This window comes from Acomys russatus, chromosome 26 (assembly GCF_903995435.1).
Source record: "Acomys russatus chromosome 26, mAcoRus1.1, whole genome shotgun sequence".
In the NCBI taxonomy this organism is placed as follows: domain Eukaryota; kingdom Metazoa; phylum Chordata; class Mammalia; order Rodentia; family Muridae; genus Acomys; species Acomys russatus.
In genome coordinates this window covers 47,617,114-47,640,283 of record NC_067162.1, presented here as the reverse complement: position 1 = coordinate 47,640,283, position 23,170 = coordinate 47,617,114, and the positions used below count along the sequence as shown (strand labels likewise).

General features: G+C 50.1%; 2 protein-coding genes across 2 annotated transcripts; one reads left to right on the top strand and one right to left on the bottom strand.

The window, feature by feature from the left end:
- Positions 1–1,649: 1,649 nt before the first annotated feature.
- Spata33 (spermatogenesis associated 33) lies at positions 1,650–15,280 on the bottom strand. The gene is made up of 3 exons (XM_051168788.1): positions 15,140–15,280; positions 14,887–15,054; positions 1,650–1,888 (listed from the first exon to the last, which is right to left on the bottom strand). The coding sequence occupies exons 1-3, from the start codon at positions 15,174–15,176 to the stop codon at positions 1,677–1,679; spliced, it is 417 nt and encodes a 138-aa protein (XP_051024745.1). The 5' UTR covers positions 15,177–15,280; the 3' UTR covers positions 1,650–1,676.
- Positions 15,276–22,508, top strand: Chmp1a (charged multivesicular body protein 1A). The gene is made up of 7 exons (XM_051168787.1): positions 15,276–15,457; positions 18,177–18,196; positions 19,202–19,279; positions 20,257–20,403; positions 20,691–20,819; positions 21,726–21,913; positions 22,309–22,508. Exons 1-7 carry the CDS (start codon positions 15,451–15,453, stop codon positions 22,328–22,330), a joined length of 591 nt encoding a protein of 196 aa, XP_051024744.1. The 5' UTR covers positions 15,276–15,450; the 3' UTR covers positions 22,331–22,508.
- Positions 22,509–23,170: the final 662 nt, after the last annotated feature.

Here is a 23,170-nt window from a genome sequence, read left to right as displayed (position 1 = left end):
GGGTTATATGATCAGTTCCAGTCCAGACTAAATTGGACAGGAGACCCTGTTCCTGTCTTTAAAAAACAAACATGCAGGCTGGAGAGATGGCCAGCGGTTAAGAGCACTGTCTGGTATTCCAGAGGTCATGAGTTCAATTCCCAGCAACCACATGGTGGCTCACAACCATCTATACCCTCTAATACCCTCTTTTGGCCTGCAGGTGTACATGCAGACAGGGCACTCATATACATTAAATAAAAATTTAAAAACTTAAAACAACAATAATTCCCAGCAACCACATGGTAGCTCACTACTATCTATAATGTGATCTAATGTCCTCTTCTGGCCTGCAGGGGCACATGCAGCCACAGCACTGTATACATTATAAATAAATACATAAATAAGTAAACAAATAAATCTTACAAAAACAACCATGCTCAATGGTAGAGTACCTGCCTAGCACTGTGTAAAGTCCTAGGCTCACTCCTTAGCACTACACCTGCAAGGGCAGATGTGTGTGTGTGTGTGTGTGTGTGTGTGTGTGTGTGTGTGTGTGTGTGTGTATACGCACACTGTCAAGCCTGCAGGTATGTACTAGGTAAGGCAGTATTTATTGTATATACTACATAGTCTGATGTAAATATTAGAACTTGCTGGCATGTGCAATGAGCAACAGATCCCCTCGCTCTAGCACAGGAGGAGGCTGTTTGTGATCCTGAGGAGCATACCGCTGTGTCTGCTTTGGCTAGCTCACAGAGGCCAACCAATATTGCAATTAGTGAAGATAATAGACTGCTGCTAGGCCACAAGTGAGAAACGATGTTGGCCAGGGCATTCTCTCAAGACACACCTGACCTGAAGCTTGCTCCTGATGGGGGAGTAAGCTGAGCAGCTGTCCTACAGCCAGCAATGTTTGGCATTCCTAGTGGCCCTTCGCTGTAAAGACCCTTCATCCATGGGTCCAGAAAAGAAAACAACACCCATGGGCTACTGCCAAAGGCCTAGGCGCCCTGTTGCCCTCCTCAGCTCAAAGACGCACTACATTCTCTTGAGTCTTTAATACCGACAGAGCTAGGATCCCACCAGCCCTGAGGCCTCTTTGTCTTCATCTTACCAGTGAGTTCTCACACTGGCCTTTTCCCCAGACACAGGAGCATGCCACTGACTTAACTTGTGTTTCCACCACACCTTCAGAAGCAAAAGAGTAGAGAGGATTTTTTTGTTTGTTTGGTTGGTTGGTTTGATTTTGGTTTTGGTTTTGATTTTTTCTAGACAGAGTTTCTCTGTGTAGCCTTGGCTGTCCTGGACTCGCTTTGTAGACCAGGCTGGCCTCGAACTCACAGAGATCTGCCTGCCTCTGCCTCCCTAGTTGCTGAGATTAAAGGTGTGTGCCACCATGCCCGGCTTGTGGAGAGGATTTTAAATGCTCTCCTGAGTCACAGTGTGAGCAGCGTCCCCTTGTCTAGCACCCCACAGCTGGCTATTTCCGACACACATATGCCAGTGAGACCCTCAGGGCCTCCAGATTTCCTCTCTGGGCCAGCCACTCTCCCCCATCAAGCTGATGCTGACTGGGACAGAGGACCTCCAAGCCTGGAGGAGGGCGCTGAGCTCCAGCACAGGAGGCTGGCCCTTCTTTCAGTTAGTTGACACTGTGGGCACAGTAAACCATCACAGCTCCAGGGAGCTCTCATTTATTCTGTGCTTTGTGTCTCATAGGCTGCTATCGTGCTGGGGCTCCTGTGTCGGTAGTAAGGGCCCCAGTCAGCATGCTCCCGGATGGTCCTCTGTTCGTCACTGTCAGGGACACCATAGCTGATTAGTGTCTCGTTTGAGGCATGGGTGATGATGATCTGCGGAATGACACTTCTCTTCTTGGATGCCTTTGATTTTGTATCAGGTTTGTCTAGAGGGAAGAAAACATCGATCCATTTAGTGGGGGTGTGGGAACTTCTTCCATAATGAAGACATGGCCTGTCTTAGCTCACAGTAAAGGGAACAGATTGGTGGCCAGCAAGAGAAAGCAAAACAAACTGTCCTAGTGAGATTCCAACACTCAAACATACACAGCTCAGAGGGACGGGCTATGAACACTGTATATACCCCGGGACGGGCTATGAGCACTGGATATACCCCGGGACAGGCTATGCGCACTGGATATGCCCTGGGACAGCTATGAGCACTGGATATACCCTGGGACGGCTATGAGCACTGGATATACCCTGGGACGGCTATGAGCACTGGATATACCCTGGGACGGCTATGAGCACTGGATATACCCTGGGACGGCTATGAGCACTGGATATACCCTGGGACGGCTATGAGCACTGGATATACCCTGGGACGGCTATGAGCACTGGATATACCCTGGGACGGGCTATGAGCACTGGATATACCCTGGGACGGCTATGAGCACTGGATATACCCCGGGACGGGCTATGAGCACTGGATATACCCTGGAACAGCTATGAGCACTGGATATACCCCGGGACGGGCTATGAGCACTGGATATACCCTGGAACAGCTATGAGCACTGGATATACCCCAGGACGGGCTATGAGCACTGGATATACCCTGGAACAGCTATGAGCACTGGATATACCCTGGGACAGCTATGAGCACTGGATATACCCTGGAACAGCTATGAGCACTGGATATACCCCGGGACGGGCTATGAGCACTGGATATACCCTGGGACAGCTATGAGCACTGGATATACCCTGGGACGGCTATGAGCACTGGATATACCCTGGAACAGCTATGAGCACTGGATATACCCTGGGACGGCTATGAGCACTGGATATACCCTGGGACAGCTATGAGCACTGGATATACCCCGGGACGGGCTATGAGCACTGGATATACCCTGGAACAGCTATGAGCACTGGATATACCCTGGGACAGCTATGAGCACTGGATATACCCCAGGACGGGCTATGAGCACTGGATATACCCTGGAACAGCTATGAGCACTGGATATACCCTGGGACAGCTATGAGCACTGGATATACCCTGGGACGGCTATGAGCACTGGATATACCCCGGGACGGGCTATGAGCACTGGATATACCCCGGGACGGGCTATGAGCACTGGATATACCCCGGGACGGGCTATGAGCACTGGATATACCCCGGGACAGCTATGAGCACTGGATATACCCTGGGACGGGCTATGAGCACTGGATATACCCTGGGACAGCTATGAGCACTGGATATACCCTGCCAGGAGGAGTCAGAGTAGATGCTAAACTTCATGAGCTGCAGGACAGCTTCAGAGCAACAAGTACTGGACAGTACATTCTCCTGAGTCTTCCCCCCTCCTCCCGAGACATGGTTTCTCTGTGTAGCCCTGGCTGTCTTGGACTCACTTTGTAGACCAGGCTAGCCTCAAACTCACAGTGATCCACCTGCCTCTGCTTCCCGAGTGCTGGAATTAAAGGCATGTGCCACCACATCCGGCCTTATCTTTTTTTTTTTTTTTTTTTTTTTAAAAGATTTATTTATTATGTATACAGTGCTATGCTTGCACGTACACCTGCAGGCCAGAGAGGGCACCAGATAACATTATAGATGGTTATGAGCCACCACGTGGTTTCTGGGAATTCAATCAGGATCTGAACTTCCTAAAGAGGAAGAGGAGCCAGTGCTTTTAACCTCTAGCCATCTCTCCAGCCTGAAGCCAACTTATCTTAAGCACTCTCAGATCACCCATGACCTATACTAGGCAGCACAGTGCCCTTCCTTTTTATCATTAAATCAAAAATTACACTCCATCATATTTAACATTAATGTCAAATTATCAGGTGTGCTATTCCCATTGACTATAAAAGGTACATACTGAAATATATTAAGACAATTTTAAAAGCTGTGAGTGCTTTCAATTAAAAATAAAACACCAGGGGCTGGAGAAATGGCTCAGATGTTAAGAGCACTGACTGCTCTTCCAAAGGTGCTGATTTCAATTCCTAGCAACTATATGGTGGCTCACAAGCATCTATAATGAGATCTGGTGCCCTCTGCTGGTGTGCAGGTGTACATGCAGGCAAGAGCACTGTATACATAATCAATACATCTTTAAATAAATAAAGCTTAAAAACAAAAACAAAAACAGGTGTGGTGTTGCATGCTTGTAACCCCAGCCCTTGGGAGGCAGCGGGAGATGGATCTCTGTCAGTTTGAAGGTAGCTTGATTTACAGAGTGAGTTACAGGTTAAACAGAACTAGGTAGAGAGGCCATGTTTTAAAAAGACAAAAACAAACAAACAAACAAAAAAACATGTTAATCCAGGAGTGTGGTGGCGCACACCTTTTGTCCAAGAACTTGGGGAAAGCAAAGGCGGGCAGATCACTACCAGTTCAAGGCTGTCTTGGTGTACATAGAGTTCCAGGCCAAGCAGGAGTATATAGCAGGATCTTGTCTCAAAATATTCACTGCTACAATGCACCCTGAGCATACATGAGATCAACTCCCATCATACAAAGTCATATCAACAAAAATGGCTGGTTATGCAGGGCGCGCTGGTACACACCTTTAATCCCAGCACTTGGGTGGCAGAGGCAGGTGGATCGCTGTGGGTTTGAGTCCAGCCTGGTCTACAAAGCGAGTCCATGACAGCGAAGGCTACACAGAGAAACCCTGTCTCAAAAAAACAACAAAAAAATCTGGTTGTGGCAGCACACCCCTCTGTAATCCCAGCACCTGAGAAGCAAACACAAGAGGCGCTCCATGAGTTCAAGGACACCGTGGTCTACACAGAGCTCCAGGCCAGCCAGGGAAACATAGTTAAGACCCTGTAGCAGTCAATCAATCAAGAAAATTGGACACGGAGAAATCAAGCTGGTGTGTGCCTGCCTGGAGCCCTGAGCCCCGTTAACTCTCCATGGGACCAGATGGTGCTCTGCACAGGACTGAAGGAGAAAGGCGAACACTATGCTGGAGACAATTTGATCAACAATGGTGACCTGCGGGAAGAGCTAGTGCAATGGTGCCACATCGCTCGAGAAGTAACCAGCCTCTATCTGGCTGGATCTAAGCCGCACTCCATGAGATGGAGCGTATTCCTGACACTGCTCTGGTCGCCAAGAACCTGAGACTACACGGGCCAGGAATCTAGGGGAAAATCAAACACTACTGTTCTCCTAAGCACAGGGCAGCAAACATTCTGCTCTACTACTAGATCAGCCTTGCTCCTTTATCTTCAGAGAAGCGTCTTCCTGCAGTAAACTGGAATAAATACAGAGACAGCCGGACACTGTGCAGAGAGTGAAAGATACTGGAACACTCCTCCACCAAATGCCCCCTTTAAGGCTCAGAGAACCCTGCAAAAGAGGAGGCAGAAAGACTGTAAGGGCCAGAGAGGATGGAGACCACTCAAGGAAACACAGCCTTGTAAATACAGCAGGACCAATGCACATATAACTGCACAGAGCCTGTGACAGCGCGCACAGCCTGTGACAGCGTGCACAGAGCCATTGGAGGTCCCAGAGCTGAGAGTAGACATAAGCCACATCCTTAACCCAGAATCTATCTCAACTGATACCTGCTTGCAAACCAAAGACTAGTTTTCTCCAGCGAAGTCTCACTGGATATACAGACCACTCATGAGGCCATTCAGTAGACGGCCAACACCAAGTCAACTCGATGGCAGTTTTGGAGGTTCTCTGCCTCATAACACTTTTATCAGGGCTTCTCTCTCTCTCTCTCTCTTCTTTTTTCTTTTTAAACAAAACAATGAAAACCATGGTTTTAGTTTTGTGTTTTATGAGATTTCTATGTGTACTAATGTGTGTCTAGGCCAGGAAGTGGTGGCACACGCCTATAATCCTAGTACTCTGGGGGAGCAAAGGCAGGTCACTGTGAGTTTCAGGCCAACCTGGTCTAACAGAGAGGGAGTCCAGGAGTTCAAGGCTACACAGAGAAAATTAGGGCTGGAGAGAAGGCTCAGAGGTTAAGCAACTACATGGTGGCTCACAACTGTAATGAGATCTGGTGCCCTCTTCTGGTGATTGGGCATACATGCAGGCAAAACATTGTTTTCATAAATCTCTCTCTCTTTTTATTTTTTAATTTTTGGTTTTTTCGAGATAAGGTTTGTATAACAGCTCTTGCAGTCCTGGAACTCACTCTGTAGTCCAGGCTGGCTTCAAACCTCACAGAGATCCACCTGCCTCTGCCTCCCAAGTGCTGGGATTAAAGGCGTATGCTACCACTGCCTGGCCATAGGAAATTGGGTTTTTTTGTTTTTTTTTTGAGACAGGGTTTCTCTGTGTATCCCTGGCTGTCCTGGAATCACTCTGTAGACCAGGCTGGCCTTAAACGCACAGAGATCCCCCTGCCTCTGCCTCCAGAGTGCTGGGATTAAAGAAGTGTCTTAATTTTTTTAAAAGGAGTTTGTTTATTATTTATACAGTATTCTGCCCCCCCCCCCCCTGTGTGTCTGCAGGCCAGAAGAGGGCACCATATCCCATTATAGATAGTTGTGAGCCACCATGTGGTTGCTGAGAATTGAACTCTGGACCTTTGGAAGAGCAGACAGTGCTCTTAACCTCTGAGCCATCTCTCCAGCCCTTTTAATTTTTTTACATTGATTTACATGTATGTTTGTGTACAGGTGTGGAAGTCAGATGCCATGTGGGTCGCTGGGTTACAGTCTGGACCCTCAGGATGTGCTACACAGCCTTGCTAGCCCTAACTTTTCCGTCTAGAACAGCGCTTCTCAGCCTTCCTAATGTGGCCCCTTTAACGCAGCTCCTCATGGTGTGGTGACCTCCAACCCTAACATTACTTTTGCTGTTACTTCGTAACTGTAACTTTGCTACCGTTATGAGTCATAATGTTAATATCTGGTAGTGACCCCTATAAAAAGGTCATTCTACCCCCAAAGGGTCGAGACCCACAGCTTGAGAACTGCTGACTTAGAAACATGTGCTGGGTGTGATGGCACACACATCTTTAATCTCAGCACTCAGGAGGCAGAGGCAAGCAGACCCAGAGCGAGAGGGCATCATGCCTCATTTTTAGTGTTATTTTTCTCTAGCAGTAGTATTTCTTTTCTTTCTTTCTTTTTCATTTTTTGGTTTTGTTTTGTTTTGTTGGTTTTTTGAGGCAGGGCTTCTCTGTGTAGTCTTGGATGTCCTGGACTCACTTTGTAGACCAGGCTGGCCTCGAACTCACAGAGATCTGCTGCCTCTGCCTCCTGAGTACTGAGATTAAAGGTGTGCGCCACCACGCCCAGCTGGTGTTTCTTTCTTTCTTTTTTTTTTCTTTGTTTTGTTTGGTTTTGCCATGCATGTTCTGGGAAGTGTTCTACCATTGAGCTACACCCTAACCATTGGGGTTATTTATCTAAGCCCCGCCCACCCAACCACCCCTCCATCCATCCTTCCACCCATCCATCCCTCCCTCCACCCATCTATCTAATCTAGTTTTGGAAACAAGGCCTTACCCACATAGACCGGGCTGTCTCTTGTCCCAGCCTCGGGAATGCTGGGAATGTAGATGTAACAACTGACTCAGGGTTCTTGAAGCACAGCACCTGCACTATTTACTTAGTTTTTGAGACAGGGTCTTACTATGTAGCAGTACCTGGCCTAGAACTAGTTTCAATATCCCTGCCTCTGCATCCCGGTGGCTGGGATCACAGGCATGCACCACCAAGCCTGTGTCCTGGCTTTGTGTCTCTGTGCTAGGAGTGCATCTCAGGCCTCCCGAGTGCTAGGAGTGCATCTCAGGCCTCCCGAGTGCTAGGCAGTCATTTTATTTTTGAGCCACCTGAACTACTTCCTCACTGCATGACAAAGTATTTCAAACTGGTGGCTTTTCATCAGTTCTCAGTCTTGGTGGCCCAGGAATTCAGGCACAGGTTGGCCAGGACTATACTCAGGGACCGAGGCTACATTCTCATGTACAGATTGGATCAGGGCCCAGGTTTCCTCGTGGCCCAGTTGCTGAAGTCCCTAACAGCTACGCTCAGAGGCTGCTGGAGCTTCCAGAGACCTACAAGCTCTGCCTGTGACTTCTTGTGTCTGCTTGTTTGTTTTGGTGTTTGAAGAAGGTTTCTCTGTGTAGTTTCATCTGGCTTTAAACTCATGGGAATCTTCCTGTTTTAGCATCTAGAATGCTAGGATTACAGGCGTGCACTACCAGACCCAGATTGCCTGTAACTTTGTAGAAACATTTAAAGTTGTATTTTGTGTGCGCATGTGTGTTTGGGGGAGCATACAGGTCATGCTGTGGCTGGACAGGTCAGAGGGCAACATTTAGCTGTTGCTTCTCTTCCTTCCCTTTTGTGGGGCCAGGGATTGCTCTCAGGCGTGGCACCAAGCTTATCTACCCATCTTCCCCATCTCTGTCTGTCTGTGGCTTTTCTCCCCACTCCTAGGGTTGTTTCTCTGTATGTAGCCCTGGCTGTCCCTGACTGACTTCGTAGACCAGGCTGACCTCAAATTTAGAGAGATTGCCTGCCTCTGCCTCTGCTGGGATTAAAGGCGGGTACCACCATGCCCCGCTCACCAACTTGTGACTTTTTTTTTTTCAGCTTGTGACTTTTTAAAGGCTTCTGTGGTTAGGTTGGGTACAACCAGATAATCTCCATTCTGACTAAGTTAAAGTCAACTAAAAACCTAGGCACAGAAACCACATCTTTTCCTTTGGGCAAGTCCTACCCTACTCAGGGAGAGATCACACCAGGCTGTTCAGCAGAGGATAGAGATTTAGAAGTTGTATCACACTGTCAAACCACCTTCAAGAAAGGTAGGTACTTGTAGCCAGGTGGTGGTGGTACACACCTTTAATTCCAGCACTCAGGAGACAGAGGCGGGCAGATTTCTGAGTTTGAGGCCAGACTGGTTTACAAAGTGAGTTCCAGGACAGCCAGAGCCACATGGAGAATCCCTGTCTCAAAAAACCAAAACCCAGCCAGGTGTGGAGGCACACACCTTTAACCCCAGACCTCAGGGAGGCAGAAGCAGGTGGATCTTTGTGAGTTCGAGATCAGTCTGGTCTACAAGAGTCCAGGACAGCCAGGACTACAAGAGAAACTCTGTCTCAAAACAAACAAACAAACAAAAACAAAAAGAAGAAAAGATACTGTCAGGGGGCTGGAGAGATGGCTCACAGGCTGAGAGCACTGGCTGCTCTTTTTTTTTTTTTTAAATTTTTTATTAATTTATTCTTGTTACATCTCAATGTTTATCCCATCCCTTGTATCCTCCCATTCCTCCCCCCCGCCATTTTCCCATTATTCAACTATAGAAATGATCCCTGAAAGTATAGTCTTACTGGCTGCTCTTCTAAAGGTCCTAAGCTTAATTCCCAGCAACCACATGGTGGCTCACAACACTGTATACATAATAAATCACTTTAAAAAATACAAATAGTAGAACATTTTAAAAATGCAATAAGCCAGGCGTGGTGGCGCACTCCTTTAATGCCAGCACTCGGGAGGCAGAGGCAGGCGGATCGCTGTGAGTTCAAGGCCAGCCTGACCTACAAAGTTGAGTCCAGGATAGCCAAGGCTACACAGAGAAACCTTGTCTCGAAAAACCAAAAAAATAAATAATAAATAATAAATAAAAATGCAATAAAAAAAAGATTCCCCTATAGTGTCTCAGAGTATCTGATCTGATATTTGAGATGTTACCCTGGCCTCTCATATACATTGCTTTTAATTTTTTTGGAAATGGGGTCATTATGTGGCCTGGGCTGATGTTATGGCTGAAAGAATTTCATAATGTCTAAAGTATTTGGAGAGATTTTTTGTGGTGTCTGTGTGTGTGTGCACGCGCCCACATTTTGTTTTGCTTAAGATAGGATCTACTTACAGCTGGCCTGAAGTCAGGAGACTTCTCCTGCCTCTGTCCCCCAACTGCTGAGATTACAGACGCTGCACTACAGTCAATGGGGTCACATCCTTCAGTGTCTCTTAGCAATGCCTTTCTTTCATTCAAGATTTAGAAAGATGCTCCTCACTGAGAAATAAAATCTTAAAAAAAAAAAAGAATTATTTATTTTATGTATATGAGCGCTCTGTTTTCGTGCACACCAGAAGAGGGATTCAGATTCCATTACCGATGGTGGTGAGCTAACACGCGGTCAGTGGGATTTGAACTCAGGACCTCTGCAAGAGCAGCCTGTGCTCTTAACCACTGAGCCATCTCTCCAGCCTGAGAAATAAAATTCAATGAGTTGAACTCAGGATTCTCCTCCTACCTCCCAAGTGCTGGGACTACACACATCAGCACCAGGAATGCTCTATGCAGTGCTGGTGATGGACCCCAGAACTAGTGGTCTACCAACCGAGCCACAAACTCAACCTTCACTCTGTTTTGTTTTCTGACACAAGTTCTCACTATGTAGCCCTGGCTGGCCTGGAACTCACCATTTATACCAGGCTGGCCTCAAGCTCACCAATGATCCACTTGCCTCTTTGCTCATGAGTGCTGGGATTAGAGCTGCACTACCAAACTCCACCCAACCCCCACTTAAGTTTCTTTTTTACATTTATGTGTATGTAGCCAGGCATGGTGACACGTGCCTTTCATCCCAGCACTTGGGATTGCTGAGCGTTCGAGGCCAGCCTGGTCTACAAAGAGAGCCCAGGACAGTCAAGGCTACACAGAGAAACCTTGTCTCAAAAAAAAATGGGGGGGGGGAGGGCTGGAGAGATGGCTCAGAGGTTAAGGACACTGCTGTTCTAGAGGTCCTGAATTCAATTCCCAGCAACCACATGGTGGCTCATAACCATCTGTAATGAGATCTATTTCCCTCTTCTGGGAGTCAGGCACACATGTAGGCAGAATGTTCTACATATAATAAATAATAAATCTTAAAAAAAAAAACCCAAATAAATAAATAAATAAATAACTTTAGGTGTATGCTTATTTTGCCCGGATGCGTACAGCCAGAGAGGGCATGGGGTCCCCTGGAACTGGAATTACAGTTACAGGAGGCCATGTGGATGCTGGAGATTGAGCTCTGGTTCTCTGGAAGAGCAGCCCATGCTCTTAACTGCTGAGCCATCTCCCAGCTTCCCCCAAGCCCAACTTTTTTTATTTCCCTGAGACAGGGTCTCTCTGGGTAGCCTTGGCTGCCCTGGACTCGCTTTGTAGACCAGGCTGGCCTCGAACTCACAGCCATCCACCTGCCTCTGTCTCTGAGTGCTGGGATTAAAGGCGTGTACCATCATGCCTGGCTTCTGTTTTTCTTATACTGGACTATAATTAAATTATAACATTGTAAACCAGGCATGGTGATGCAGGGCTTTAATCTCAGCACGGGGAGGCAGAGGCAGGTGGATCGCTGTGAGTTTGAGGCCAGCCTGGTCTACAAAGCAAGTCCAGGACAGCCAGGGATACACAGAGAGACCCTGTCTCTAAAAACCAAAAAGACAACAACAAAAATTATAACATTGTATATTTTTTAATTTTTAATTTTTTAAAACTACTCATCCATTCAGACAGTTACAAAGGCGGCAAGAAGTGGTTCCATATTCCCTTTACGCAGCTTCTCCAGTGGTAGCACCCTACATTAGCACATCAATACCAGGAAGCTGGCACTGGTCCAGCGAGTGTGCAGACATGTGCCCATCCACGTACGTGCTGCAGCTCCGTCTGAACGGACGCAGGGCTCTTCCACCAGAGACTGCTTCCTGGTGGCCCTTTGGGTCACATCTGTTCTCCTTGTTCCTTTGCCCCAAACACCTGGCAAACAAGTCTGCTCTCCATCTGTATGATTTTGCCATCTGGAAACTGTTCCTAAGGGAGTCACAGAATGTGAGACTTTGGAGGCTGTCGCTCTTTACTCAGCACGTTTTGGTTTTGGTTTTGAATGGGCTGGAGATGGAAGCCAGGGCCTTCAGCATGCTAGGCAACTGTTCTGCCATCAAGAGTCAACTCCTTATTATCATCTAAGATCAGAACTGATTCTTTTAAAAATAACCCAGTTTGTGCTGGAGAGATGGCTCAGTGGTTAAGAGCATTGACTGCTCTTCCAGAGGTCCTGAGTTCAAATCCCAGAAACCTTATGTGGGCTTACAATGATCTATAATATTTATTTATTTATTTATTTATTCTGTATACAGTGCTCTGCCTGCATGTACACCTGCATACCAGAAGAGGGCACCAGATCTCTTTATAAATGGTTGTGAGCCACAATGTAGTTGCTGGGAATCGAACTCAGGACCTTTGGAAGAACAGGCACTGCTCTTAACCCCTGAGCCGTCTCTCTAGCTCTGGAGGGTTTTTTCTTTTTTAAACAAAGTTTTAGTGTGCAGCTCATAGTGCTTGGAGTGCATGGCCCTCCTGCCTTGGCCTTCTGGGTTCTGGGATGACAGCAGCTCTGTAACTGAGAGCCGAACTTCCTCTCCCTTCTACCACTGACCCATTGGTTTATTACCGTTGTGTAACAACCAATCCAAACCCTGGCAGCTTAAAACTAGAAACGCATTCCCACCGATGTGGGTCAGGAGCTCAGGCCAGGCTTGCCTGCAGAGCTCCCACCTGAGCCTCACAGGTAGGTGAGCTGGATGACTTGGGGCTGTGTCCTCTGAAGACTTATCTGGGCGGCAAGTGCTGCACCAGGTTGTAAAGCCTCAAAGGCAGGACCCTATAATCATCTATCTACTGTTCAAAGGTCCAACTCAACTACAGTGCATCACAGAGCTTCAGAGCTTCACAGGTGGGCAATCATGGGCCAGCCTGCATGCACGTATGCATGTATGTATGTGTGCGTGTGTGCGTGTGCGTGTGTGTACCACGTGTACATCTGGTGACCACAGAGGTCAGAAGAGGACACTGGCCCCCTGGAATTGGAGTTACAAATGGCCATGAACCACCAAATGGGTGCTGGGAACTGAACCCTGGCCCTCTGCAGGAACAGCAAGGACTCTTAACTGCTGAGCCCATGCTCCAGCCCCACTCTTATTTTGAGACAGGGTCTCCTGTGGCCCTGGCTGGACTCGAACACGCCATGCAATGACAGCTTCCCTGGAACTCATGCTCCCCCTGCCTCAAGTGTTAAGATGACAGGCCTAGCCTACCACACCTGCTTTTATGCAGTGCTTCTGCACTGAAGACACTCTCCCAGCAGAGCTACAGCCCCAGCCCTCCCCAGGGCTCTGAGAACACGGGTCTCACCGCCTCAGTCTCCTGAGAAGCCGGCAGTACAACTGCATGCGCAGCCTGCCCACAGCTTTACAGTCACCTCTAAATGGACACGACACAGCTCATTACTGCAATACGAGTTCTTGGGGAGCTGAAGAGAAAGGACTGAGGTGAGTTCGAGGCATTTCAGACAAAGGAAGTCATGACAGAGATGGGCATTTACACCTGGCTTCCTCGAAATCACATCCTGAGGGTCCCTCCAGGGTCACATGTGCCAGTGGCTTGCTCCTTGTGGCTGCTGAGCTTGCTCCGTTATCTGTCTTGACATCATCCTCGCCTGGTGTCTCCTCATCTCCTCATGTGACGCTGTGTGACAGGTGCCACAGGTGGCTTTCAAATGGGTAGTTCCTTGCTGGCAAAGGCCTTGTCTACTCTGATACATTAAGGCTCCTCCGGCACTTCATAAATGGAGAGCTGACCCCAACTCAGAGAGGCCCAGGTGAAGCCGACCTCAGAAAGGTTTCCTTGCCAATAGCAAGCAAGACCCAAAACCTCTTAAGAGTCAGCGTGGTCATGTGAGCCCATGACACCTTCAGCCTTCCAGGTACCTCGGCATTGTGAAGGAAAACATTCCGGACACTGAAGGTGGCACAGTGGCAGAGTCCTTGATGCCAGTGCCATGCTGTTGTGTACCCAGAGTGGATGCCATCTCTGAGCCTTCCTTGGTGAGATGTCAGACCACTTGGTGCTAAGATCTTGTTTAGTTGGCTTTTCTGTGATCAGCTAAAAGCACCCCAGGGGTAAGTATCACATACACCTCCTAGCCTTTGCTTAGCCTTTATCTATCCTCACGCGATAGGCCCCTAGGTTCCAAGGCTAGACCTCTTTCTGGGGCCCAACGCCTGGATTTTAAACTGCCTCCTGCTGTGCTGCACCACCCAGCACAGCCCGTGCCTGGGCCCGGGCCCATCTTCTTTCTCGCCTGAGAGGTTCCACGCTTTCTACCTCTAATCTTTCTGAAATGCTCCCTGGTTCCTGCCACATTACAGCAATGAGCCTGGGGTAGACCGCCCCCCCGGGGGGGGTCTGTTTTCATACTGGTCAGAAGAAGCTCCTAACACCTTTCTTGTTCTAAATACTTAACAGCTCTAGTTCCCACAACCGGGGCGATATCACGATGGAGGACTATGTCTTTAGGCTGTGTCCTGCTTTTGTGGTCTCATCTCTAGCGATGCCACACCAAAGGTGTGACGGCACTCAGCGGCTATAAAATGAATAATCACGCCAAGCTGTTTGCCTCAAGGAAAAGTGAAATTGGCAGCAAACTGTCACTTTGTGGTGTCTGCCAAGTGCTGTGTTTGAATTGTATGAAAAGAAACGCTTTTGTCCCGCTGGCGATGCTTTCCTCTTCAGAAGCCCTCCCACCTTTGTGCCCAGGCTGACGGAGACGAGGAGTCACACCCCTGCCTGGATAATCAACCAAGGTTCTGTTTCAAGCTCTAACATGTTGAAGGAATCACAGTGGAACCAGAGGTCACCCAACCCTCTTTGGGGACACTGTATGAATCATTCAAGAAGTTTCTTCTTAAAACTTTTTCCTTCTGAAACAGGGTCTCCAAATACACAAGATGCCCTTGAAATTCCTACTAGAGCCTAGACTGGACTCACACTAACACGCTTGCCTGTGCTCGTGTTGACCTCACTGCACCGCGAATCCTGAGGATTTGCCTCCTGTCTCGTTAGTCTTAGAAACGGGCCCCATCCCAGATGCCTTGCCAGAGCGGGCCTCCTCGGGTTTCCTACCTTCAGAGGAAGAGGAAGGCCTTGAGTGCTTGGCTGTCCCTGCTGTGAACAGCATGCTGTCGGCAGGATGATTCAAGGCTTCCTTGTCAGGCTGCTTGCTCTCCTTCTCCATTACTTTCTCCTTAGACTTTGAAACTAAACTGGCGGAGGGGCTCACTGGCTCCTCAACTGAAACACACGGATAATCAGTTAGACCTACAGCCCACGATGCCTGCTCGGTGGGCGGGCCTCGCCGCCAGGCGGCGCCCTTTACCTTTCTTCTCCTTGGGTTTGCTTTTCGACAGGCCCATAGGTGACCCCGCCGCCCGGGGCCGGGCGGCCTTGGGGCCCAGTAACCCGACCGACTCACAAAACCCACACTCGGCTTTGGGCGCTCATTACCATGGCAACCGCTTGCCGCACGAGCCCTGCCTAAGCCCCACCCAAAGCCCGGCGCCGTCTTCTCGCGAGATCAGGCCGCGCGACCGGAAACAGCCGCGACCCCGGAAGTCCTCACGGGTACAACTAGTCCATACGATCTCACCCCCCCTGCTCCGCCCTGAGGGGTGTGCTGCCCGACTGGCCATGGACGGTAAGGGGCTGTCATCCACTTCGGGTTCGGAGCGGGATTCTGCGGTCACCTGGCCTCAGCCCCAAAACCCAACCGGACCCGTCCCGGGCTTCAGCCCCATATCCTCTCCCGGGCCTGGGACCCTACATCCGGACCGAGACCCGCCCCTTGCCCCAGCTCGAGACCCGGACTAGGACCTGCCCTGTGCCTGAACCTTTACACCCTAGCTGAAACTCTCTCCTGGGCCTCGATCCCACAACCCAACAGGAACTAGCTCTCGGTTCTTGACTCCCAGACCCCTGCCAGTACCTACCCCTGGATCTTTCTGGTTCCTTACCCAGAATTCCCCAGGCCCGGGCCCTTAACCCGCGACCCAAACCCTGAATTTTGTCCTAATGACCTCCGATCCAAGCCCTTCCACTAGCTACTCTCTCCCTGTTTGTTTTGTTTTCTGCTTTGGGGACCCTGAAACGTGGTCAGAAGGCACCAGCAAAGGTGTTAGTTACATATTTTGATGCCTGAGAAATAGTGATTCAGATACAAAGGGTTTCAAGTACCGTGCAGCGTGTGGGCTCCCTGCTAGTAGCTCCCTGAGATGAGGGCTACATGTCCCTTAGGGTAACAGGTTAGGAGGAGCCGTGCTTGGTAGTGTGACTCACTTCTACCTGTCAGTGTTTGGAGCTCTCGACTCCCAACGAGCTCAGGCAGGTTTAATGGGGTGGTGTGATGGAGTTTTTGCTTGTTTGAGACAGTCTCCCTAGGTAGCCTTGGCTGGCTTGGAACTTACTATGTACATCAAGCTGGCCTTGAAATCAAGAGATTTGTCTGTCTCTGCCTTTCCCACTGCTGGGATTGAAGGTGTTTCACCACCGCCACGTACAGCTGGATGGAGTTTAAAAAACTGTTCTCTGAGGCTCCACACGCCTGTAATCCCAGCTGGATTGAAGGAGTGCCACCACATCTCGCTCCAGGATAGAATTCTATGACAATGACATAGCCGTATAGCTTTCTACATTTCAGAGAACAGTTTTGTTTTATTTAAGACAGGGTTTCTTTGTGCAGCCTTAGCTGTCCTGGACTCATTTTGCAGACCAGGCTGGCCTTGAACTCACAGAGATCCACCTGCCTCTGCTTCCCTGAGTGTTGGGATTACAGGCGTGTGGAGCCTCAGAGAACAGTTTTTTAAACTCCCATTACAGCTGTACATGCCAACTGTGCCTAGCTTGTTTTATTTTTGTGAGACAGGATTTCTCTGTGTAGCCTTGGCCGCCTGGACTCACATTGTAGACCAGGCTGGCCTTGAATTTAGAGACCTCTGCCTCCTGAGTGCTGGGATCATAGTCTTGTGAGGGAACTTTTTTTTTCTTCTTTTCTTAATTTTTTGTCTTTTCTTTCTTTCTTTCTTTCTTTTTTTTTTTTTTGTGAGATGGTTTCTCTGTGTATCCTTGGCTGTCAGCTTTGTAGACCTTGAACTCACAGGAATCTGCATGCCTTTGCTTCCCTGAGTGCTAGGATTACAGTGTGTCACTCTGTGTAGCCTTGCCTGTCCTAGACTGGCTTTGTAGACCATGCTGGCCTCAAACTCACAGCTGGGATTAAAGGCGTGCTCCACCATGCCCGGCGGAATTTTTCTTAAGCTCACACCAGTCTCTGTTTTTCTGAGTCCAGTCCTCCTAGAGTCTAGATGAAAATACAGGCTGAGATGGGGAGACTTGACCAGTGTCCTAACTCTAGTGAGATAGCTGGGCCACACCTGAGTGACACTGTTCCTCCTGTCACTGTGTCACGTGACTTTTCCTCAAGAACCAGTCAAGGGTGGTTTGTCTGGCGTGACTAATACCTGCACTGAGTGGTGGTAGATGCACACGGTTCATTGCACCCTGCAGGTCTCTGCTGGGTCTTGTTTTGAATCTGTAGACCCTCAGTGTCCTCACTCTGGACTGGTAGGATAAGCCTTTTCAGGAATCAAATGTCACAGCCCTCTGCAGATTCAGAAATAGAGTCAGTTACCTGCTATGGTGGCTCCAACTGAATTGCCAGCTCGAAGGACATGGAGACAGAAAAATTAGAAGGCCCAAGTACTCCCATCCTTGGTTACCTAGTGCGCCTGAGTCGAGATCCTGCCTCAAAACATCAAAAATAAATAAAAGAAAATTTGAGTTTACATGTCTGAAGTTTGTGAATTAATAGGTTTGGTTAGCAATTAGTTATATACATCCATACACGTACATTTATAATACACACACATAGACATTTACATCCATACACGTACATACGTGTATACACACACACACACACACACACACACACACACACATAGACATTTACATTCACAGTAGGGACCGTACGCTGGACCTCATGGTGGCTTAGGCATGGCATCTGTCACGGAGTAGCCTCTCTGGTGGCCTAAGGCTCACCTCCTGACCAGTCTTGCCTATGTGCCTTAGAAGGTAAGGAAAAGATCATGCAGCGCAGACCATTCAGTGAATGTTCTGACCACGCCCAGCAGCTGCAGCTGTCACCCTGCCCGTCCATGAAGGGACCCTATGAGGTTGTCCCGACAGACAAGGTTAGTGAGGGTGTCTGTCGGCTTGGAGCCCTGTGTCGAATGTGGGGCTGTCTTCCAGCTGCACAGTTGGGCCTGTCTGATGTGAGACAAGGGTCTCGCTCAGCCCGCTTGCCTGTTAGACGTGCCACTTGTTACCTTAAAGCTCTTAAGCTGTTTCCTCTGTCTTTGCAGACACCCTGTTCCAGTTGAAGGTTTGTACACTGCCACCCATCCCCAGTCCTGTCCTGGATACTGGCACATAACGACAAGAATTAGCGGCAGCAACACTCGGAATCCAGACACCCGGAATCATGGGAAAACTACTGTAGCTGGATGGCAGCCACACTGGGCCCAGACGCTGGCCAGACACAGGATGGTTCTTTGTTTTGGCTAAGTAGAAGTAGATCACTCCGGCTTGTCCATGAAGACTGAGCGTATTATCTTCATTAAACACAGCTGGGGAGAGTATTTTGGGCAATAGAAAGAGCCTTCTATTGGAGGCTATGTACCCGCCTGATAATCCACAGCATGTTTCTGCCACCTTTCTCTCAGATGCCTCACAAGTGACAGTCAGGGTTAACTTTATCTTCTTTCTTTCTCCCTGGCTCCGAGGGTCTGGGCAGGATTCAGGTACCAGGCAGGTGAACGTGGCTCTGGTACACTTGTGTCACACTGAGGTGGTCAGGTGCTGGCATGTGGGCTAATGCCTTGAAGGGGGGCATTGTGTGAGCCTCATTTTGCTGGTGGCCAGGGTATGGTCTTCAACCCTTGAAGTCTGTTCAGGGGAGGTCATGGGTATGTTGACATCATCTCTTCTTGTTGGCCACGAAGTGAGGAAGCCAGATGCAGGGTTCTATGCAGAAAACACCTTTAGGAGTTCATGCACTGCTTGAGTAGTTTGAAGGAGGTTCTTGTGTGTTTTGTGTGGGTTGAAAGCCCTTGATGAGCAGGGCAGGGTTGGTCCCGTTGCTGGCCTTCCATTGCGGGGAGGATGAGCATGTAAGGAGACCTATTGTAGCCTCCCTTGCACACGGGGCCTCAGAACTGGGTGGAGCTTTGGGGCGTTCATCCCTGGGGCTCTTGCAGTTTCTCAGCCTCACAGTGGCCGTCAGGACTTCTTAGCACAGGGTTCGGCCAAGGACAGGCGGGGGCAGGACACACAGGGCTGGAGGGTGGGCGCCATCTGTGCGTCTGAGGCTGTCATGCTTTCCACTCAGTTCACAGCGAAGCAGCTAGAGAAGCTGGCCAAGAAGGCCGAGAAGGACTCCAAGGCTGAGCAGGCCAAGGTGAAGAAGGTGGGTGACCTCCCGGCTGGCCTCCTTTTCTGCCCCTTTTCTTTTCATTTCACTTTTGAGATTGAGTACTGTAGTCCAGGTTGACCTCGAACTCACTGTGTAGCCCAGGCTAACCTCAATCCATTGGTGGGATTACAGGTGGGAGCCACCACAACACCCAGCCTTGTTTCCCTCTGTGTTAGTCTAATGTCTTCTTTTTGTGCAAGGCACTTCCTACCTGGTGATTCAATCTCACTGACTGCTGTACTTGCTCTGCTGCATGAGGGGAGGGTGATAGCCCTCCTACCCTCCCCACCACAGCGGTGTCCGAGCGGACAGTGCATGGCCTTCACTCCTTCCTCCTTCCTCCCTGCCCATGTCCTGGGTTTACAGGGTGTGGCCTTCTGGCTGTCCCTGCTCCAGTGTCATCATTCCAGCTGGCTCTCCTGTGTGGGGCTGCTGCCCAGGGTATCGGTCAGGGGAGAGGCATTGATTGAGGGATAGGGCTCTGTAGCGTTGGGCAGAGGTGGAAGCTCACCGAGTTTTTCCAGGGAGGTGTCCTAAAGATAGACAGCAGAAGGCAGAGTAGGGTGACTGGCCTCAGAGCACACCTTCAGCCACACGTGTGTGCAGCCCTTGAGCTCCAAGGGCCATAGCTGTTGGCAATGGCGGCCTGCTCAGGCCTCCCAGGCGGTGCTCTGCACCTTTGCCAGCTGTGGTTCCTTTGGTCTTTGCCACCTTTCTCCTGCGCAAGTGTGGCTCTGGAGGAGCAGCAGTGGTAGGGACCCCGTGAGCTGGTCTGTGCCGTCCAGCTCTGTCTGTATAATCAGACTCCAGACTGTGGCATTGCAGTCTTACAAAGCTAGCGCGTTTCTGAGGAGTACACCCGCGGCAAACTGAAATTGCCTACGATCCCGGGGTTAAAGCATACCTGGAGAGGTACCCAGGCCGCTCACAGACGTTCCTCCATGGACATTCCATTCCCTTATGAACTGTAGGCCCTTCAGCAGAAAAACGTGGAGTGTGCCCGCGTGTATGCTGAAAATGCCATCCGCAAGAAGAATGAGGGTGTAAACTGGCTCCGGATGGCGTCCCGTGTGGATGCAGTAGCCTCCAAGGTGCAGACAGCGGTGACCATGAAGGGGGTAAGTGCTAGACCACGGCGTCACGTGGCCAGCATGTGTTGTGGGGTTTGGTGGCAGGAGCGGGAACAGCCATAGAATAGAGGGAAGTTGGGCCAGCAAAGAGCCCAGGCAGCAGGGAGTGCTGGACACCAGAGCCTGGATCCCATCGCGCCCACCGTCCCACATCCCAACCTCGGGGTAACTGTGCTGAGGCCCTGGGGTCCCCTCAGAGTCCTGGTGACCAATCCCTGGTCTGCAGCCCTTGACCACCTGTAATTCTTTCTGCTCCTAATTGTGTCCTACCCCAGGTGACTAAGAACATGGCACAGGTGACTAAAGCTCTGGACAAGGCCCTGAGTGCCATGGACCTTCAGAAGGTGTCTGCAGTGATGGACAGGTTTGAGCAGCAGGTGCAGAGCCTGGATGTGCACACGTCGGTAGGTGCTTGCGGTGCTGTGGCTGCACTGAGCTGCACACGGCCAGGACCTGGGCAGAGGAGGGGATGGGACAGCAGTGCTTTGTGGGATGCCCACATGACAGACGAGCACGCAGAAGTTCAGGAAGGCCCCTGAACCAGGTGGACCTGGACGTGGCACTGGCTGGATATGGGACAGGAATGGCCAAAGGAGCCAGGAAAGCTTCCTAGAGAGAACCTGTGAAAGAAAGTAGTGTGGGGCTGGGCGTGGTGGCGCACGCCTTTAATCCCAGCACTTGGGAGGCAGAGGCAGGGGGATTGTTTTGAGTTCGAGGCCAGCCTGGTCTACAAAGCGAGTCCAAGACATCCAAGGCTACACAGAGAAACCCTTTCTCAACAAAACAAAACAAAACCCCCAAAAAAGAAAGTAGTGTGGGAGACAGTGAGCAAGACCCACGGTGGGGGTTAGGGAGACGGCTCATTGGGTAAAGTGCTTGTTGTACAAGCCTGAAGGCATGAGTGTGGGGGTCTTGGCATCCACATAGAAGCTGAATGTGAGCTAGGCTTGGAGGCGCACACCTTTAATTCCAGCGCTCGGGAGGCAGAGGCAGGCGGATCTCTGTGAGTTCGAGGCCATCCTGGTCTACAAAGCGAGTCCAGGACAGCCAAGGCTACACAGAGAAAAGGCTGGGTGTTTGGCAGCCTTTAGTGCTGAGGGCCAAAGATAGATGAACCCCAGGACCTTGCCAGCCAACCTGACTGAAAGGGTGAGCACTGGGTTTAGTGAGAAACCACTTTGTAGAAAACAGTATTGGGAAGACACCTGACAGGAGCAAATGTGTACAGCACATAGCTCCATAACAAAAAAGCAATTGCAGTGGGCTTCATGGTGCCATGGCCATTCTGCCCAGAATGAACCTCTCCTCAGGTAATGGAGGATTCTGTGAGCTCTGCCACCACACTCACCACACCTCAGGAGCAGGTCGACAGCCTCATTGTGCAGATTGCTGAGGAAAATGGCCTGGAGGTCCTAGACCAACTTAGCCAGCTTCCAGAGGGAGCCTCTGCTGTGGGTGAAAGCTCTGTGCGCAGCCAGGAGGACCAGCTGTCTCGGAGGTAGGATCCTGCCTGAGCGAAATGTCATAATAGTTGCTTTAGTGTCCTGTCCTTGAGTGTGAGTTGGGGATCCTAAGGCCTATCTCACTTGATGGACTGTTGGGAGCAGTGGGAAATCCCCTGTGCAAGGGACAGTTCCCCCTTGCATCAGAGCACTGCGGTCAGTCCCTCATAGCCAGCAGCTCACTGTAGAAGGGACTTTCTTGCCCTTCCTAAGGATGGCACAGTACATGGCTGTTTCTGGTGTCTTTTCACCGTTATCCCAGGACAGCTTTGAAAACCCGAGTTTTAAGTGTGTTTTCCCTTCTAGGTTCATGACTAGCCCTTGTCCGCAGTATTGCAGGCACCCTCTGCCCTCTGCCTTTCTTACCAGAGTCTCTCTTGTTGGTCTCCAGGTTGGCTGCCCTGAGGAATTAGCACGCCCTTGCTGCCTCCCTGGCCCTTGTGATGTACTGGAGGCCTCCGCCCCACTCTGCATTCAATTCTCCAACCCTTCCTAGCTGCCTTGGCTCTCTTCCAACCTGTCAGGCTGCTGCCTTAGAACTGAGCCTTAGGTTGGGCAGCCGGGCTCTGTCCTGGTGTTGAATTTGCACAAGTGTGTCCACAGCTGGAAGGTGGCAAGCTCTCTTTTGTCCTCTGCCTATGTGGAGTTGACAGGGTTTGGCCAGCAGATGTGCGTGGACTTGAGCTCCGTGCTTTAGGGCCTTCAGATTCCAGTGACTGTGCATCCGCTGTTTGCTGTGGTTAGTGAGGGTCAGAGCCACTCCTCCTTTGCCAGGTAACTCTTGGAAGCCTCTCCCCCCACCTCTGCAGACAGGAAATCCCATTGTGTGACAGCCCTGAGTAGGTTCCTGTGGACTTTGATGTACCAAGGTGTACAGTGCCACCAACACTGACCTGGGGCTTTTGAAAATGGTGACTGTCTTCCACCTGCCCAGGGCTGAGGTCTCGGCGATCACTGCCAGCTGGCTGAGCCTACTGAGGCTTTTCGCCCTCAGCTCCCCTCCCATCCTCAGGAACAGGGCTACCCTGCAATTGCAAGTCCCGGCCTTCCCAAGAGACTCTTAAACCTTACTCTGCAGCTCCCTATGGAGGAACTTAGGGCCGCTTGGGCTGAGCTGTCTGTCTGATGTTGACAGGTCCTCCAGTGTCACAGCCTCCCAGGCCTTGTTAGAGCCTCTCTTGAGAGCTCCCCTGCCTTTCCTGTCATCTTAGCTACAGGCTACTGCCTTCTCCAAGGGAAAGCCAGGGTGGCTA

What these genes read in the sequence shown, in the direction of transcription:
- Spata33 (XM_051168788.1), bottom strand. Translation starts at nt 15,176, where the DNA reads ATGGGCCTGTCGAAAAGCAAACCCAAGGAGAAGAAAG. An exon ending in CAAACCCAAGGAGAAGAAAG is followed by an intron (nt 15,055 to 15,139) that starts GTAAAGGGCGCC and finishes CGTGTGTTTCAG; the next exon opens with TTGAGGAGCCAGTGAGCCCC. An exon ending in GCCTTCCTCTTCCTCTGAAG is followed by an intron (nt 1,889 to 14,886) that starts GTAGGAAACCCG and finishes TCTTCCCTCTAG; the next exon opens with ACAAACCTGATACAAAATCA.
- Chmp1a (XM_051168787.1), top strand. An exon ending in CAGCGGTGACCATGAAGGGG is followed by an intron (nt 20,404 to 20,690) that starts GTAAGTGCTAGA and finishes GTCCTACCCCAG; the next exon opens with GTGACTAAGAACATGGCACA. An exon ending in GCCTGGATGTGCACACGTCG is followed by an intron (nt 20,820 to 21,725) that starts GTAGGTGCTTGC and finishes ACCTCTCCTCAG; the next exon opens with GTAATGGAGGATTCTGTGAG.